General features: G+C 42.1%; 1 protein-coding gene across 5 annotated transcripts in view; it reads left to right on the top strand.

The window, feature by feature from the left end:
* IGF1 (insulin like growth factor 1) overlaps positions 1–18,256 on the top strand; it is a 115,641-nt gene that overhangs the window by 66,392 nt on the left and 30,993 nt on the right. For 4 of the 5 annotated variants that reach the window (XM_036759008.1, XM_036759010.1, XM_036759012.1 and 1 more), the window contains exon 3: positions 16,866–17,047. In XM_036759008.1, the coding sequence (XP_036614903.1) occupies positions 16,866–17,047 (182 nt within the window). The remainder of the gene's footprint in view (positions 1–16,865; positions 17,048–18,256) is intronic. The other variant, XM_036759009.1, reaches the window with a different exon arrangement.

Here is an 18,256-nt window from a genome sequence, read left to right as displayed (position 1 = left end):
GGAAAATGATGGGTCCTAATCTAACCTTGAGTAGGCTACATCATCATCATTTTTTTCCTCCATCATTCATTTTCAACCATGAAGATTAATTAACAAAGTATGTTGAGAAATGTCTATAGAGTATGGTGTAGAAGACAGTGGCATAAGACTCAATTAGAAACAGGAGCCACTAGGAATATAAATTTCCCTTCAGACTGCATATTAACTTAGAAAATAACATACTAATGTCACCTATGTTCTGTTGTATTTTTATTCATTTTGTTAAATATTTCCCAGTTATATTTTAATCTGGTTCCTCCACACTCAAGAATGTTGCTGCCCTCCCCACCACACACACACACACACACACACACACACACACACACATACACCAGACCACAGTGTGATACCTCTGATGTAGAGGAAAGACCCCAGAACCTGAAGTCATGGGTCCAAAGCTATACCCTGGCACTGTCACTTCCTGTCTGTATGATTTTGGACAAATCCTTTACTCTCTCTAGGCCTCAGTTTCCCCAATGTAAAATGAGAAGACTGGAATAGATGTCCTTGAAGGGCCCCTCCACTTCTAAAACTATGATCTTAGCATCCTTCTCTAATCATTTATCTTGCTCCTGTTTCAACTGTGTCATCCTGAGCAAGTCCCTTAACTGCTCTGGGCCTCAGAGTTCTCATCTGCCAAATAGGGGGTTTAGTCAAGGTGACCTCTAAGTTCCTTCCTCTAAATCAATGATCTGTGAAAAAGAGGGACTTCTTGCCTTCATCAGAAGATTTTCCTCATTGCTGAGCTTCCTGGTTGTTTGGGGTTATCCCCTTTGCTCCCTAGACATGGGCTATGGTCATCGTCATCATCAGTAGGAACATATTTTAATTGTAGCCTCGCTACAGATAAATGGAAAAAGAACAGCCAAACTAGAAAACCAAAACACGATAACAAGTGCACAAGATGCAGTATCGACATTATGTAAAACCGTAATTATCTCTGATTCCTCCCTTCCTGTTTCTCCCCATGTTCAATCTGTCAATAAATCCAGCTACTTCCTCTGCTCTAGTTGTGCCAAGATCTGCCTTCTCTTCAGCTTCCCGGCAAATGAGCTTGTTGGTGCGGGATCTGGATACCTCGCCCACTGGGTTCCCTACTTCCAGACACTATCCCTCTCCAATGAGTAAAAAAAAAAGTCCCTGGCAGCCATCACTCCCTCACCTGCCTTCTTGACCATGTCCTACCCCACCCCTGGGAAAGCCTCCAGGTATACAACAGAGTGGAGGATAAGGAGGCCGAGATGGAGAGGGGGCCCCAAGAGGCTGTGCTGGAGCCAAGTCACAAAGAACAGGCAAACGATAGACTTTTGAGAGCAGCTGCAAATAAAGAAAATGTGTTTTAATACACACTTGGCGCATTTTTTGCTTTGTGGCACCAGAAGACGGGCGTTCCCTCCTATTCACTACTGCCTTATGTTCAGGCTCTGGTGCTTTTCTTCCCAGATGCAGAAAGGGTAAACTAATAATAACAAGTGTAATTATAGACAATGACATTGGTGTTGTGGCTCTAATCTTGAGTCTGGAGCCAGAATCAGCTTACCAATTCTCGTCACAGTCTCTCTTCTGCCAAAGTGAGATAAGAGCGGTTCGGATACGAGCTTCCTCAACATCTCCTTCTCCTTCTCTCTCTCTCTCTCTCTCTCTCTCTCTCTCTCTCTCTCTCTCTCTCTCTCTCATCTCAGCTCATACTTGATCTTTGCCACAGATAATGGGTTAAGAGGAAAAAATGGTCTGGTCAATCTCACTTCAGGAATTCTTTCTCCTATAAAGGACTAGACTAGATGGCTACTAAGATCAATTCCAGCTCCTGACATTCATGTGCTCTATGACTGTAAGAAGAGGGTATTCATTGCAGTGATGACCAATCACCTTTTTAGTCCTAAGCTTCAATAGTGGGTATATTAAGGATAATGGAAGTCATTGACAAACTTTGAATTGGTATTCCCAATTCAACAAACATTGCAAGGCAAGAAACATGTATGAAAGCACTTACTACTTATAAAGACATGTAGTATGAACTGACCTTGGTGTCAGAAAGGCCTGGATTCAAATCCCGCATCTACTGCTCACTGGCTGGGCAACCCTGGGCAAATCACCTAACCTCTCAGTGCTCCCCAGGCACCACTCAAAAATTCCAAGTTAGTACAACTCTGGCTCTGTGCGGGGGTGGGGGGGGGGGTAGGGAGGGGATGCTATATAGCATGGTACCTCGTATACAAATCAATTATGTCTTTGTGTATTGTGTATGGATATACAAGGTACCATGCTACGCCTTGGAAATGCAAAGATTATAAAGAAATGATCCAGTCCTTTCCCACAAAGGGCTTATATTCTAGTGGGGAGAGATGAGGTTTATACAAAAAAGTATAATTCAATGTAAGGCATGATAGAGTCAAAGGAGAATATCAGGCAAAGGGCATCATAGATCTCAAGCTACAAAAGACCTGAGGGGCCATCGAGTCCACTCCTTCTACTACCACATTTTATACATGAGGAAACCAATGCCTACTGACATTAAATAGTTTGCCCAGGGCCACAGGGGTAGTGATCAGGAGAGCAGGATTTGAACCCATATCTTTTGTCTTTCCACTTTGCTCCTCTGCCTCCCTATAGTGGAAAATTTGAGGAGAGACATAACATTTTCATCTGGGGAGATCAGGGGAGGTTTCACAACAGAGCTTGTGACAACAGAATTAAAGGAAGAAGATTCTGTAAGCATTCAAAAGGGGAAGAGAAAAGAAACCACATGGGGGGGAGGAAAGAACAAGAGAAGAAAGAATAAAGACAGTAAGATTTAGAGACAGATGGCATTGTAGCGATCATCTGCACCAACTTCCTCATTTTGTAGCAGAGGAAACAGTCCCAGAGAAAAGTGATTTGCCCAAGGTCACAAAGTTGCAAAGTCGAAATTCCAGCGCTCTTCTTATAGTTCCAAAATGAGAGATCTTTCTACCACTTCTACCAAAGTTTCCTCCAAGGTATATTTAGTGGAGAGTGGGCGATTAACAGATGTCTCAGGTGTGGTGCCATTCAAATAGGGTCTATTGGCATCGTACCAAAAGAGGGAAGTGAGATCTAATGTCTCAAGGGCTACAGAATGAATCATTTTAACCAGTGCTTAATTTGAGAGGAAGCAAAAGCAAAAAGGAGCAGAGATGATCCAACCAATCAATGAACATTTATTAAATGCCTGTTATGTGTCAGGTACTGTGCTAAGCACTGGAATAGAGAAAGAGACAAGAGTCAGTCCCTACCCTCAATGGGCTTACAGTCTAATGGAGGAGACAACATGTTAACAAATATATAAAAAGCAAGTTATATAGAGGATAGGAAAATAGCAGGTTTTTTTGGTTCTGTTTCTTCTTTCTCATGAGTCATTCCACTGGTCATAATTCTTCTTCACAACTTGACTATTCTGTAAATAAGTTCAATGCAAAGTTATACGTAGAAGATATATAGGATTCCATGCCATCTTGGGGAGCAAGGTGGGGGAGGGGGGAAGAAAATCTGGAACTCAAAATTATGTAGAACCTAGTGTTGTAAACTAAAAATAAAAAAAGAAGAAAAAAATAAAAATAGCAGAGAGAAGGCACTGGAATTAATCGAGTACAATTGGGAGGGGATGAGTGACACCTGTGATTTAACTAGAATTGGAATTTCCGGGGTGGAAACTCCCTTCACTAATGATCTCAGTAATATGTCTATAGATCAAGATCACCTTTGTCCTACTCAGTATATACCCAAGCATTTACATGTTGTTTCCTCCGTTAGAATATAAATTCCTTGAGTGCAAGGGCTGTTTTTGCTTTTTCTCTGAATCTCCAGTGCTGAACACAGGTATCTAGTACAAAGTAAGCACTTAATAAATGCTGTGATCACCTACCTAATATGTGTCAGAACTTGAACTCAGCTTCCTGACTCAGGGTCTGGTTTTCTACCTGCTATGCCACATCACCTCTGAATCAAATTTAGTCTGGCATGATTAGCGAATCCAGTGGCATCCAATTTACATCGATAACAACCATATTATGTTTTCTGTTTAACCAAGTAAATCTTCACAGTATATTCTATAGAATAGAGAGTGGGGTTTTTAAAAAAAAAATTAGTAGCTACCTTATATTCCATGCTCTACTGAAAGAATTAAAATGTAACAATGATCTCTTGGCATCTAATTATCTTATCTCAGACCTTGATAAGCCAAGCCATCTTCTTAGAACTGAATTTCTGTCCAGCAAAGCATTTCTGTTGCCAAAGTATAATTTTGTTGGCAGTATCTATCACTTTCAAGCCCTGGAATCTGACCTAGGCTTGTAAATTGTGCTGTCCTGGCAAGGTTCTCGCCCTCCAGGGCATTGTATTGGTCTAAAGCAATACATCACGTTGCCTCCCACTCTTTTTGTTAGCCTATTTCTCCAAAGGATCCTAAAATGATAATATTTCCGCTCCAGAAGCCCCAGTTAATCCAGCCCAAGGCCTTGCTCTCTGTACCATTACCACAGACTTTGGAAACATAGGCGGGAGGAGTCTTCCACCACACTTGACTGAGGCAGGCCCTCCCAAGAGAAGTGAGGTGTTAAGTCAATGGCAACCCAGTGAGGGTATGTGAGGCAAGGACCAATTCTGCAGAGTCATGTTGTGACAAGATGCCTAGTACACAATAGAGGCTGAGTAAATGTTTGGTGATTTGAAATGAGTCTGTCCAGCCTTGACTTATCCATTCTGTGAGGGTCTCAGCAATCCAGTGGTAGAATCCCTTCCTCTCTAAGAGAATAGGGCAGGGTTTAGGGAGTAGTCCCTCAATTACTGGTAGAAGAATCCCTTGTTCCATAATAAAGACATACCCAAGAGATTGAGAAAGGCTTTAGGGAGTGGTCTCCCAACCTCCGATTTCAGAATTCCTTGACCTCTGACAAAGACATGCCCAAGGGGAAATGGAAGGCTTGGGGAGTGTGCCCAAGACCTCAGGCTGCTTATAGCATGGTTTGGCACACAGTACTTCCCAAGGAACCCAGACAAGACAGAGGAAGACAAACATGTATGCGCAGAGAAAGGCACCCAGAAACACCAGTGGATGCTCCAATTCCACTGCAAAAAGTCTTGCCTGGCTCTTGTTTTCCCTCATTCATGGACAAACAGTGGCGGAAGCAGCATGAACCTAAAACACCAACTCAGAGGTCCTGCTCATGCCTTCTTTCTTCTGTTTGAAGACAGAGAGGAAGCCCCCAGGCTGCTGGCACCAGCTTCCTTGTACCAGCCTCATAGCCTTCCTCATTGTGATAACACATACTTTGTGATCAGTCATCATTCCCTTATATGGAACCTGTGTGCCCTTGTCTAAGGCAAGGGGCTTTAGTCAGTGGCACAAGGCAGAGCTGGTTGATGAGCAAACTGAAAACCATGCTGTACAAGGATTGGTTGGAAGAAATAAGTAGCACTGAGCCTGGCAAAGAAAAGATTTAGAGAAGATGGTGCTCGTTATTTTCAAGTCTCTGAAGGACTATTTAATGGAAGAGGGAGTAAATTTGTTCTGGTTGGCCGTAGGAGGCAAGAACTGGAAGGAATGGGTAGAAGATGCCGAGGAAACAGGGTCCATGAAAGGGAAAACTGCCTAGCAAAGTGAGCAATCCAAAAATGGAATAGGTTATTTCAGAAGGTGGTGTGTTCTCCTTCATTGAAAGCTTTTGGCAGAGACAATGCAAGTGCTACTGGCAATATTTTAGAGAGGATTCTTAGTCAGGTAGGGATTAGACCCTCTGAGGTCCCTTCCAACTCCGTGAGTCTCTGATCCAGTCGTTTAAAATTCTGCAAGACAGAAACTTTGCCTTGACCTGATTGGGAAACAAGAGTAGTTGCTCTGTGGATTTGAAGGTTCAGCAGCTGGGAGAGACAGTGTTGATTCCTAGGGGGGCAAAATATATCCTCATCCAATTAAGAGGCACTGCTGCCTTGGCAAATATTCTCTCCAATTAAAAATTAACATGGGCCAAGGGTTAAATCAATATCTAAAGTTGATAGATTTTCAGGAACCAAATCACAATGCCCTTAGCTGAGTTCAGGACTCTCAGTTCTTAGAAAACAGTGAGGTCTTTCACTTTTTAGCTTAGAAGATGGGAGGGTAGGGTTAGTGGGGAGGGAGGGAGGGAGCGGGAGTGTGTGGGAAAGAGAAAGAGATAGAGAGAGAGAGAGAGAGAGAGAGAGAGAGAGAGAGAGAGAGAGAGAGAGAGAGAGAGGAACAGAGGAAAGGTGGTAAGGAAGGAGGAAGAAGGGGGAGAGAGAGAAGGAGGGAGAAAGGGGGGAGAGGAGAGAGAGAGAGAAGGAGGGAGGGAGAGAGAAAGAGACAAAGAGATGAGAGAGAGAGTAGGGGAAGACAGAATGAGAGAGGAATAGAGGAAAGGTAGGGAGGAAGAAGGAGAAAGAGAAGGAGAGAGAAAAGGGGGAGAAAGAGAGAAAGAGACAGACAGAGAGAGGGAGAAGGAGGTAGAGAGACAGAGACAGAGAGATGCATGTGTGTGTGTGTGTGAGAGAGAGATAGAGAGAGAGAGAGAGAGAGAGAGAGAGAGAGAGAGAGAGAGAGAGAGAGGTCAGAGTTAATCATTTTAACTCAAACTATAGGGCCAATGAATCCCATTAAAATCATTTTTTACATCACCTAAAATTCCCCTTGCATTCACTTCTTTCTCCTCTCCCAGCCCAGAGAGCCATCCCTTATTGAAGGGATGCAACCATTCAAGCCTGTTGAGATATTTTTGGATTCTTACTCTGGCATCCAACGCACTTGTTATTCTCCCCAGCATTGTTTTATCTACAAATCGAACCTACACCTTCATCCAAGACACTGATGAAAAGGTCAAACAGCATAGAGACAAGGACAAAGCCCTGGGCTTCACAAGGAGAGTACCATTGATCGCCTCCATTGATATTGGTGATTATGAATTTCTTGGCGATTTCTCCTCAAAGCCTAGTGTGCAGATCTGACTTTTATGTCTTGTTTTCTAAGATGGTTAGTTTAAAGCATGGAGGTTTGGACAGAATTTATCCTGTTTGGAAACTATTAATGGGCATGGACTTTTAAAATGATCACTTAGAAGCTTATAAATTCAAGCCAATTCTTCATCTTTCCAAAACTCCAGATGTTAAAGGCATATTAATCATTGCAACAGGTCATATTTACAAAAAACTTTCTCACAACAATGCTTAAGAGTCAGTAGCATAAGTCTGATGCATCATTTTATAGAAATAAAGTGAAAATTCAAGGAGACAAGTGACTAGCTCCCAGTCCAACAGGCAGTAAGTGGTAGAGACAACACTTTGTCCCATAGCATCTCATTCCAAATCCATTGCTCTACGAGTCAGAGTCCATGCCATGGGATCATAGGATCACAGATCTGGGGCTGGAGGGGAACTTCGAGGGGATTTAGTCCAGTACTCTCTTTTATAGATGAGAAAATTCATCAAAGGATAAGTGACTTCCCAAAGAATTCCTTTTCACTGCTGAGATTTTTTTAAGGAAAGGCTGTCCAATTGGGTAGAGAGAAGATTTCAAAGGAATTTTAACTCCAGGCCCTATGTCCCCACTATACTTCCATCGATATGGCTGAAACCTAAATCTATCCATAGCTTACACAGCATCTTAGTGAAGGTGCCCTTGCTCAACCAAGATTGCTTTGTTAGCGATTACCACAGGTGAGATCTCCATATCCCTCTTTGCTCCAGGCCAAAGGAAAACAGTTTGATGATGATGGACCCAGGCAGAATGAATTACTGTGGGTTTGATGATGCCACAATTCTGCCTCCCATCCTTGTAACTAGTGAGTTAGCTCTGGAGAGTGTTGAATTACTTCACTGGCCCTGAATTATTTAAAGGGAAGTGCTGTTATTATAGAAGCCAGCTGTTTAACCATTGGAATTCTGTGCATTGGCCAACAATCATGAAAAGAGCTGTGCTTTGTGACTAAACACTACGTCTGCTCGTGGTGTGTTCGAAGGATGAGTTAAAATAGTGGTCAGATATCCTACTAAATAATCCTTGATTTATGTCAGGAAATCCCTAGAGAGCAGACTGGATGGAAGGAAGGAAGGAAGGAAGGAAAGGAGGGAGGGAGGAAGGAAGGGAGGGAGGGAGGGAAAGAATCCCAAGGACACCAATAAATACCAGTAAGAGGGATTCTGTGGATAATGTGCTTATCTCCACAAGCTTCATTCTAAAGTGTGAGTAATTACAAGGACTTTGTTCATAGGATCCTAGATTTAAATTAGAAAGGACCCTTGAGGCCATTCGGTCCAACCTCCTCATATTTTATATGAGGAAACTAAGGTTCAAAAAAGGATAATAAGATCAAAAAATCAGAGAATTAGATCTCAGAAGTCAGAATTTATCTCCACCCATTTTACAGATAAACAAACTGAGGCCCAGAAAAGCTAACTATTTTGCTCAACTCACAAAGGCCACAAGGGACAGAGCTGGGCTTTGAGCAGAGATGCCTCAATTTCAAATCTATACACCTGCACAACACTGTGTCTCATCCTGACAAGGCAAGAGAATGGGACTTTTGGAATGATGTCATCATGACTGGAGAGGGCAACCACAGGCATTCTCCATCTAATGCACTGCCCCCAACAACAAGCAGAGATAATCAATATTTAAGACCAAACTAGTGAAGGATATGCTTCCATTGTGAAGGGGTGTTTGGCTCTTTGGTTCTTGGTTCCAAAAGAGTGTGTCTTAATACTCATAGGGTCACAAGGAACTCTCCAAATGCCCAGAGGATAAACTACAAGCTCCTCAAGTTTTCTATGTGTCTCTCCTACAAAATCTCCCACCTCTAAGACTTTGTACAAGCTCTCTACTAGGTCTAGAAGGGGCTCCCTTCCCCATCTCCACCTCCATCTACCTTGAAGAATCCCAAGCTTCTCTCGAATCACAACTCTAGTAGCACGAACACCAGGCCTTTGTGCCTTTGTGAATTCACCCCAGATGTCAGTGATCTCACTCCCTGGAAATGGATTTGTATTGTTTTCTCTATACTTTTTATTTACTTATCTTTGTGTATGCTGTTTTCCCCCCCAAGAGAATATAAGCTTCTTAAAGGCAGGGGTTATTTCATTTTTTTTGTTCTTGTATCTCTACCAACTCACAGAGAGGCAGCATTGCACAGTGGTTAGAGAGTTGGTCTGGGATCCATAAAGGCCTAAGTATAAGGAAGAAAGGATGCTTTGATGCATACAGGCTGTGTGACTCTACCTAAGTCACACATCCCTTCAATACCATGGGCTACTTTCCTGACTCTAAGTTGCTGAGAAGGTGCTACAGTGCTGAGAAGGTCTGGCTTGGTCACAGGAGTATGACCATCAGGTGTTTCCTAGACCTGTAATTCTCAAAATGTTTATCTTAGGATCCTGTTACATGATTAAAAATTCTTGAGGATGCTCCAAAGAGTTTTTCTTTATGTGAATTATCTCTATCAAAATTTACTTTATTAGAAATTGAAATGCCTTAGTATTATTATGAAAATAAGTTTTGACCCTGTGGACCCCCAAAAAGGGTCTCAGGGACCCCTAGGGGCCCCATGGCCATAACTCTGCATTATCTCAACTAAACCTTTTATCAATTCCCTCTCGAACACCAACATAGTGCCTTACACACTATTGTTGTTGGTCAATCATTTCAGTCATGTCTGGCTCTTTAAGACCCCATGAACCTCTATCTATAGGTTTTTTCTCGGCAGTGATACTGAAGTAGTTTGCCATTTCCTTCTTCAGTGACTTGCCCAAGATCACACAACTAAGAGGTTTCTAAGGCTGGATTTGAACTCAGGTATCTAGACAGTGCGCCACCTAGATGCCGCACTTTATGCCTAGTAGAAGCTTAATAAATCCATCATGAATGGATTTATATCCCTATTGCCCTGCATTGCGCTCTGTGCATAGTAGGTACTCAAACATTTGCTGAATTGAATTTTGTTAAAAGGAACTTGGGAATCCTCTACCTCGAATCCCTTATTTTACCAGCGAGAAGGCAAAGGGGAAGGGGGAAAGGGGAGAGAGTAACTTAGCTACTCTGGGACCAAGCGTACATAAATTCCAACCATTGTATAATACTTCTCCCCCAAATACTTTGGTTGTTTCTATTCATTACTTTGTCTGTCTAGTGTTCTATAAAATAATACGAAAACAGTAAAGAAGGTAGACTTCTGCAAGTGCCCAAATGATTCATGGACACCTTTCCCATTTTGTGTCTGCAACGTTGCTCTGTCTCCTTGACAAATCTCAGGGTCACCCAGACTAAATGTAGTTTTCCAATAATGTCAATGAAAACAACTCCAAAAGGCAGCCAATTACTAACTGTGCTCTCAAAGAACACATGATGTTGGGAAGGAGGTGAGGGACTCTAGGGGTGGAATGTGGCATACACCATCAGATGTGATTACTTGTGTTGTAACTCCTTGTGTAACTCTTTTTTACCATGGTGGGGTAGAGGAAATATATTCAGAAATGGTAATAATGTAAGACTAAACAGTACCCATAAAAGTCTGAAAATAAGAGTACAGGTCCCTCTGTGTCTGGGCTGTACCCTGGGACCACATGTACTTGAACATGAGGCCAGTGATCAAGAGTAACCTAAGCCTGTTTTTGTTGTGATCCTCAGCTAAAAGCTAGTGGGCTTTTTTCCTTTTGTCTTAAAAAATGTTTGCTGTTAGTGCAATAATAGAGAAGAGAGAGTAGAAAGGGAGCAGAGGAATTTCAAAAGTTTTAAAATAATTTATTCAAATTACCGTGATAGATGAAGAAAATGGGAGGGGGAGGGGTATGTCATATGGCCAAAAAGTCAAGACCATACTAGATAAAATATGATATTGCAGAAAATGAGAATGGGGGAATATCCATTTGTATACCCAATCATCACCTGCTGAACTCAATGTTATTGGTTCTTGCTCACTGGTGAGAGACATTTTGTAATATGATTGAGGTGGGGGGGACACGTGTCTGAGCTTAGTGGGACATGCAGTCTCCTTTGATTTTAGCCTAAAGATAGAAACATTTTGGACTGAGGCAAGAGAGCAACTTCTGGTGAGTTCGCCAGTTTGTACCAACTGTTTGCCATTCCATGTATGCATACATGAAGTCTGGGAAGGAGCTTTGGTCTGGTCAGTATGGGGAAATCCTGGCCTGGGAACTCTCCAGCAAAAGAGATTTTCACGTGTCTCATGCTTCCCAGAATTGTTGATTTAGAGCTGGAAGACACCTCACGGGTCATCTGGTCCAACTTCCTCATTTTACAATGGGAGCATGGAATTCTACGGAGGTTAAGTGACTTGCCCAAAGTTACACAAATAAGAAGGAGCAGATCTGGAATTTGAATCCAGATCTTCCTAATGACAAGCCCAGCACTCTATCCATTTTCACCATTATGTCTATAGACTAAAACTAAAATACTGTTAACACCAATACCTATAAGCTAAGAACCCAACACTGTAATTCATTTCATCTTTTAGACAGACAATCAAAGGAACAATGAAATTGAAATTCATTTTCAGCTTTTTGGATAACATTAGTACGGTTAGTTTTCTGGGGAAAATGATCAATACAGAGAAAGAAAAATGCTTTATCTGAAGTAGATAGAAGACAAAGGAGGAAAAAGAAGAAAAGAAGAGGAGAGGAGGTGAGAGGAGATAAGAGGAGGAGATGAGAGGAGGAGAAGAAAATCATTTGAGAACATCTCATTTTCTGCACAGATGTAGCACATTATTTTCAAAACCCTCATTGTGATATTTGCTAAACCACTGCTCCCTAGGAAGTACTGTAAATTAAGAGGCCTTCAACATGGCACCAGGGGAAGAATCCACTCCAGGAAAGAGGGCATGGTCCACATCATGATCTGTGAGAGTGATATTGTGCCAGATCTAGTCAGAATTAATGGGGCAACTAAATCCAAATAGCTAAATTGGACCCAGGAATATGGAGTTCCTACCAGGAGATCAAAGCTAGGAAGAGCAGCGTAGAGTCAGAAAAGGCACACTCCAGAAGGAAGTGTACGTCTTGTATACGTCTCTTTCCCTCATTAGACTGTAAGCTCTTTGAGGGCAAGGTCTATTTTTGCTTTTTCTTTCTTAGTCTCAGTACTTAACACAGAGTCTGGCACAGAAAAATAGCACATACTTCATTAGCGTTTGAAGGAATGAAAGAATAAGTCAATAGACATGACTGTGATCACCTTCCCTTATGCCCCTGTTCAGGACTCCCTAGCTACTGACAAGTGAAAGCCCCATCCCACTGCCTGTTAGCAGGGATTCCACAGAATTGTCCCATACAATTTCTCTACCCAAGTTAGAGTTCTTCACTGGGGGCAAATGGATGAGCCATGCCCTCTCCTCTCAGGCCTGTTGGCTTTACTGTGGTCCCGAACAATAACCATGATGGGAAGGGTCTCCCAAGGAAGGGAGACCTGCTGCTCCTTCCTGCCACGGATGTGTATATATTAAATCAGTCCATACTGACTGACATAGCTCTCCTAAGAAGGGTCTCGGTCTCAGAACTAGAGGTGGAAGAGACCTCGGAGGCCAGCTAGACTAACCCCTTCATTTCGCAAATAAAGAAAATGAGGTCTAGGGAAGCAAACCAAGATCCCCCAGGTATTCCATGACATAGATCGAACTGAAACCTAGATTCTGTCATTCTAAATTCAGTTCTCTTCATCTTTACCATCATTAGGATGGATATTCAGATTTGGAGGGAATCTCAGTGACCAACCAATTCATTGTCTAAATGAAAACAAATCCGTTCTATTCTATTGATCCATCAGCAAGCGTTTGTTAAGTGCCTCCTAGGGGCCAAGTACCACACTAGATCCTGAGCATAGTCCAAGACAAAAATGAAACAATCCCTTCCATCAAGTACCTCCCATTCTTTTGGGGGCTATAAAATGTACACATAGGGGTTGTTGTGAAACAAACCTTTAGGGTTTCAGTAGCCTCAGAATGCTTTTAAACTTTAATAGCTTAAAACTGAAGACTTTGGGACAACACACAAAAGCATATACAAAATAAATGCCAGGCAGTTTGCAGGGTCTATGAAGGAGGGAAGCACCAGCAATTGGGGAATCAGGAAAGACTTTTTTTTTTCAATTAAGAGGCATTTATTAAGCAGTTACAATGTGCTAAGCACTTGGGATACAAAGAAAAAGCAAAAACAGTCACTGCCCTCAAGAAGTTTACAGTCTAATGAGGGAGACAACATAAACATAAATGAGAATACACAAGATGTGTTCCAAGTAGATGGAGGGTAGCCTGAGATGGGAAGACACTAGCATCTAGGGGAACAGGTGTGCTGAGAAGGGTTGTGTGTACAAGGTAGTGGTAGAGCTGAGTTGTGCAGGAAACAGAAGCATTGAAGAGACAGAGACGAGGAGGGAGTGCATTCCAGGCATCAGGAACAGCCAGTGAAAACGAACAGAGATGATAAATGAAGTGTTGTGTGAGGGTCAGCAAGAAGGTCGGTTTAGCGAGATCACAGAGTCTGGGCAAGGGAGCAGCCTATGCTCCAAGGGATCCATTCCAGGGAACCCCCTTCTTCCCAAAGAAGCCCATTTTCCTTTTGAACAGATCACCAGGTCTGTATTTCTGTCCATAACTAGCCTGACACCCACAATGATGGCAGTGGCCTGAAGAAGCTGAGTTAGTTAGCTAAGTAAGGACCCTGAGCCTCTGATTTCATTGAAGGGGAACTCCTAGGGGAGGAACCTACCTCTCCTGATGCAATCTGGCACCCTCTCAAGTCATTGAGGTTAAGTAACTTGCCAGGCAGGGTTCAGTATAGGTCAGAGATGCGGCTTGAACCCAGTTCTTCCTGGCTCTAAGGTCATCTCTCTATCCACTATGATATATTGTTTCTCATGACTTAGCAACAAGGTGGTACAATGAATAAAGCACTGGGCCAGGAGTCAAGAAGACCTGAGTCCAAATACAGTCTCAGACACTAACTAGCTGTGGGACCCTGGGCAAGTCATTTAACCCCTGTTTGCCTCAGTTTCCTCATATGTAAAATGGGGGTGATAATAGCACCTACCTCCCAGGGTTGTTGTGAGGATCAAATGAGTTAACAATTGTAAAGAGCCTACCTAGGACAGTGCCTGGGACGTAGAGAATGCTACAGAAATGTTCACTTGCTGTTGTGGCTAAGTATAGAAATGAGAGACTCTCTAATGGCTGGTTTGAAGGGACCGCACTAGAAAAAATGCCCTACAAAGGTACTCTTGTCAATGTTACGCCTAATAATAGAGATACAGCAACGTTACCAGCAGGAAGGATGGAAAGGGGTCTTTTAAAACCAGATACAACCAGGATCATCTCTTCTGAAAATCAGTCATTAACTGCAGAGGCTCAGATTTAGGGGCCATTTGAGAAACCAGTTTCTTTTAAGGCAGAAGCTTCAGCATTTTGTTCCACAGCCTTTGCACTGGCTTTCCTGTTTTAGCCTACAGCAACAAGTCTCCTTGTATAAGCCCTGGAGGGGTGAAAAGAGATGAGGCTGGAAACCTAAATGTGGAATCCAGACCTTCCATCCAAACGACTCCCTACCAACCACTGAGAAGAAGTTTATAGTGAGTCTTTACTGCAAACTGGTAGGGTCTCCAAACTCATTAAATTAGAAGAGATTCAAAGCCATCATACACATCCCCTCCCAACATACAGACGACTGCCATATTTGCCCAAGGGACCAAGCTTTATGTTGTCCCATCACCAAAACTCACTGGGGCTGTGTGATTGTGGGAGTCACAATTTTTCTGAGACTCCACGTCCTCAGTTATAAAAGGTTGATAATACCATTAGGAAGAGGTAATGACCACTGAGAAGAGTTGGTGACTTCCCCTACTGTAAGGAAGTTCAGGCATATATGTCAGCTCTGAAAAAAAAAAAAAAAGCACCAAGCCAGTGGCACATGGACTCTGTGTCACTCCCCCTGCAGTGCTCCATTCTACCATGTGTGTGTGGCTATGTGTCCTTGGGCAAGTCATTGCCATTCTCTGGGCCTCCATCTCCCCAGATGAAAGATGAAAGGAGTGGGTTAGATGAATGTTAATTAAGATCACTTCTAGGACTAAATCTATGATCCTAAAGAAAATGCTTCCACTGCAGTGGCCAAGCTAGAAAGCTTCTGGGTCCCACCCTGTATTGCCAGATCTCCCTTGATCAAACTCCTTGTCACATCTTGTAAAGAGGGTTTATTTCCCCAGCCCTCCAGTCCCCAGCAACTATTGCCCTTTATGCATTCTAGGGCAGTGGGAGAGAAAAACTTCCTGTATTCTCCTCCACGTTTTCATCTTTTCTGAAAGGAAACCAGAGTTTAGCATCTATTCTTGGCGGCCTGACTCCTTTGGCCTCCTGAAATGTCCAGTAACTCAGCAAAGAAAAAAAAGCCTATGGATGTCCTCTGTGAATGGCTGAGGACCACGTGAGCTTGTTTTCCCCTCTCCTCCAATTTACGGTCTCTGGAAAAAATTATAAAACAAAACAAAACAAAAAACATTGTTTACAGAGCTCAGGGGGCCAGTTGATTCTCAGCTGAGGGTAAAGCTGCCTGCTAAAGTAACGAGACAGAGTGGATCTAACACCAGCAAAGAAAACCACGGAGACAGAGAGGAGGGCCAGCTGCCCTGCCCTTCCCCGACATTGGAGCGGGGGCCACCTCCCAGATTTGCTCTCAGAAAGAAAGTAGTATCACTCTCCCAGGGATACCACAAACACAGCCAGGCTGAGTTACAATTGCCCAGCTCTCCTGAACCCCACAGCCAACCTGTCTTGTCCCCCATCTTAACTATGGGAAATATTTTGGTTCTGGAGTTGTCAGAGACAATTAGCCATCTGAGCAAAGAGGCAGGTGGTGATGGGGACTGAGACAAAGGGACAAAACCAGCAAGTGCCTTAACTTCTCTAGGGTGGGGGAAACTATCACCGAACTCAAGGCAGCAGGGAATAATAAATAGGGGATCATAGATCGGGCAATGAATGGCTTTTAGAAGTCATCTAGTCCAACCTATTTATTTTACAAAGAAAAGACTGAAGCCTGGAGAAGTTAAGTAAATTACCCAAGTTGATAAGAGTAGTAAGTGACCATGGTGGGATCTGAAGGCAGGTCCTTTGATTAGAAAGCTGTAACTGTGTTGAAGGAAGGCCTGTTTATAATCCTGCCCCTTATCCTTAATCAGCTGTATGACTGTGAGCAAGTCACTGAATTTCTCAGCAAATCTCTAAAACAGAGAAGTTGCCAATCTGTATCAGTGAAGAGAATTTCCACACTGGGAGCTCCTACACCTATAAAATCATAGGTCACCATTTTTTTTAAAGAATCTCATTATGACTTCCTAATGAGGATGATGCATGATGGACTTTGGACAGCTCCACCTTGATACCCAGTAAATGTTTGTTAAGTGAATTAGCAGATAGATGGACCAAAATTCTCGCTTCCTAAATTAAATGTAGAATAACTGCTCTTTTGAGCTAAATTAAATAAGTAACAAGAGAAATTAGGAATTAAGGCTGAAAACATTGTAGTTTGTCTCAAAGAAGGTCTGACTTTCATTCCTGCCTCAGACACTTACTAGCAGGATGACTCTTGGCAAGTCATTTCACCCCCTCAACCTCAGTTTCTCCATCTGTAAAGTTGGGCTAAGAATAGCACTGATCTCACAGGCTGTTGGGAGGGTAAAATGAAGGTGCTTTGCAAACCTTAAGATGCTATAGAAATGTTCATTGTTATAATTTTTTTTTTTACCTTAAGCTGAAACGTATTCTGTTCTAAGGCTACACCATTCTCTTCTTTGTCTTATCCAGGCAAGCCCACTGGGTATGGCTCTAGCAGTCGGCGTTTACACCACACAGGGATCGTGGATGAATGCTGCTTCCGGAGCTGTGATCTGAGGCGGCTAGAGATGTACTGTGCGCCAATTAAGCCAGCCAAGTCAGCTCGCTCGGTGCGTGCCCAACGCCACACCGATATGCCTAAAGCCCAAAAGGTAGGTTAGGATGAGAGGAACATGGCGGCCTTTACAGGTCCGCTTCAGTCAAGGGTACCATGTCATCCCTAGCAGAATATTTCAGAAATACCGGCCCCATCAGAGCCCTTAATTCCCCAGCGGATTGTCAGCCCCGTAAGCTTTAGGCTTCATTCTCTACCTTGTCCACCTAATCAATCAATCAACGAGAATTTGTTAAGCATCTACTCGGTGCCAGGCATGTCTTCTTAATTAATCATGTACCTTTTACAATCATCATAATCATTAATTAGTAATTAGCAATTCTAGAGTGTGGTAAACTGAGCATTTTACCCCCCCCAGGAAAATAAGTATTCATTAATAATGTTAATTAAATCATTATAATGATCAATTAAATAATTATAGAGGATGTATCATATTTCTTCTAAGAATTATTATTAATTAATAATATTAATTATTAACTGTATGCCAGGTACTTTTGAATCATGTATCTTTTTAAAAAGTATTGCAATCATTAATTAAGCCTTATTAAATATGGAAAATGGTTAAAGTGTTTTATCCCCCAGAAAATTATTATTAATTCATAACAATTACTGTGTGCTAGATACTTTCAAATCATGTACCTTTTTTAAAACATTGCAATCCTTAACTAATCATTATTAATTAAGGAAAATGGTTAAACTAGTATTTTATCCCCCCAGGAAAAGTATTATTAATTAATAACATAAATTAATTATTAACTGACTGTGTATTCAGTACAATTTTCAAATCATGTACCTTTTAAAAATATAATCATTAATTAACCAGTATTAATTATGGAGAATGATTTAAAGGCAACTAGGCAGCACAGTGAATAAAGTACCACTGGCCCTAGAGTCAGGAGGACCTGAGTTCAAATTCAGACTCAAAACACTTACTAGTTGTGTGACCCTGGGCAAGTCACTTAACCTTGATTGCCTCCAAAAAGGAAAAGAAAAGAAAATGGTTTAACAAGTATCTTACCCTCCTATTAATATTGATTATTATTATTAACCTATTATGTGCTAGGTATAGCTTTTTAAATCATGCCCCTACTTTAATCATTCTTTTTTAATGATTTTAACTTCAAACCAGTGCTAAGTATCAAAGAACCATTATTAGAGATCATGAACATTCTGATCTAGAAAGGCAAACCATTCTGGAAGAGGAATTCTCTGAGTTTATACTGAAATAGATCATAGGAGTAGGGAT

The sequence above is a fragment of the Trichosurus vulpecula genome, chromosome 5 (genome assembly GCF_011100635.1).
Source record: "Trichosurus vulpecula isolate mTriVul1 chromosome 5, mTriVul1.pri, whole genome shotgun sequence".
Taxonomy (NCBI): domain Eukaryota; kingdom Metazoa; phylum Chordata; class Mammalia; order Diprotodontia; family Phalangeridae; genus Trichosurus; species Trichosurus vulpecula.
This window is presented reverse-complemented; position numbering and strand designations above follow the sequence as displayed.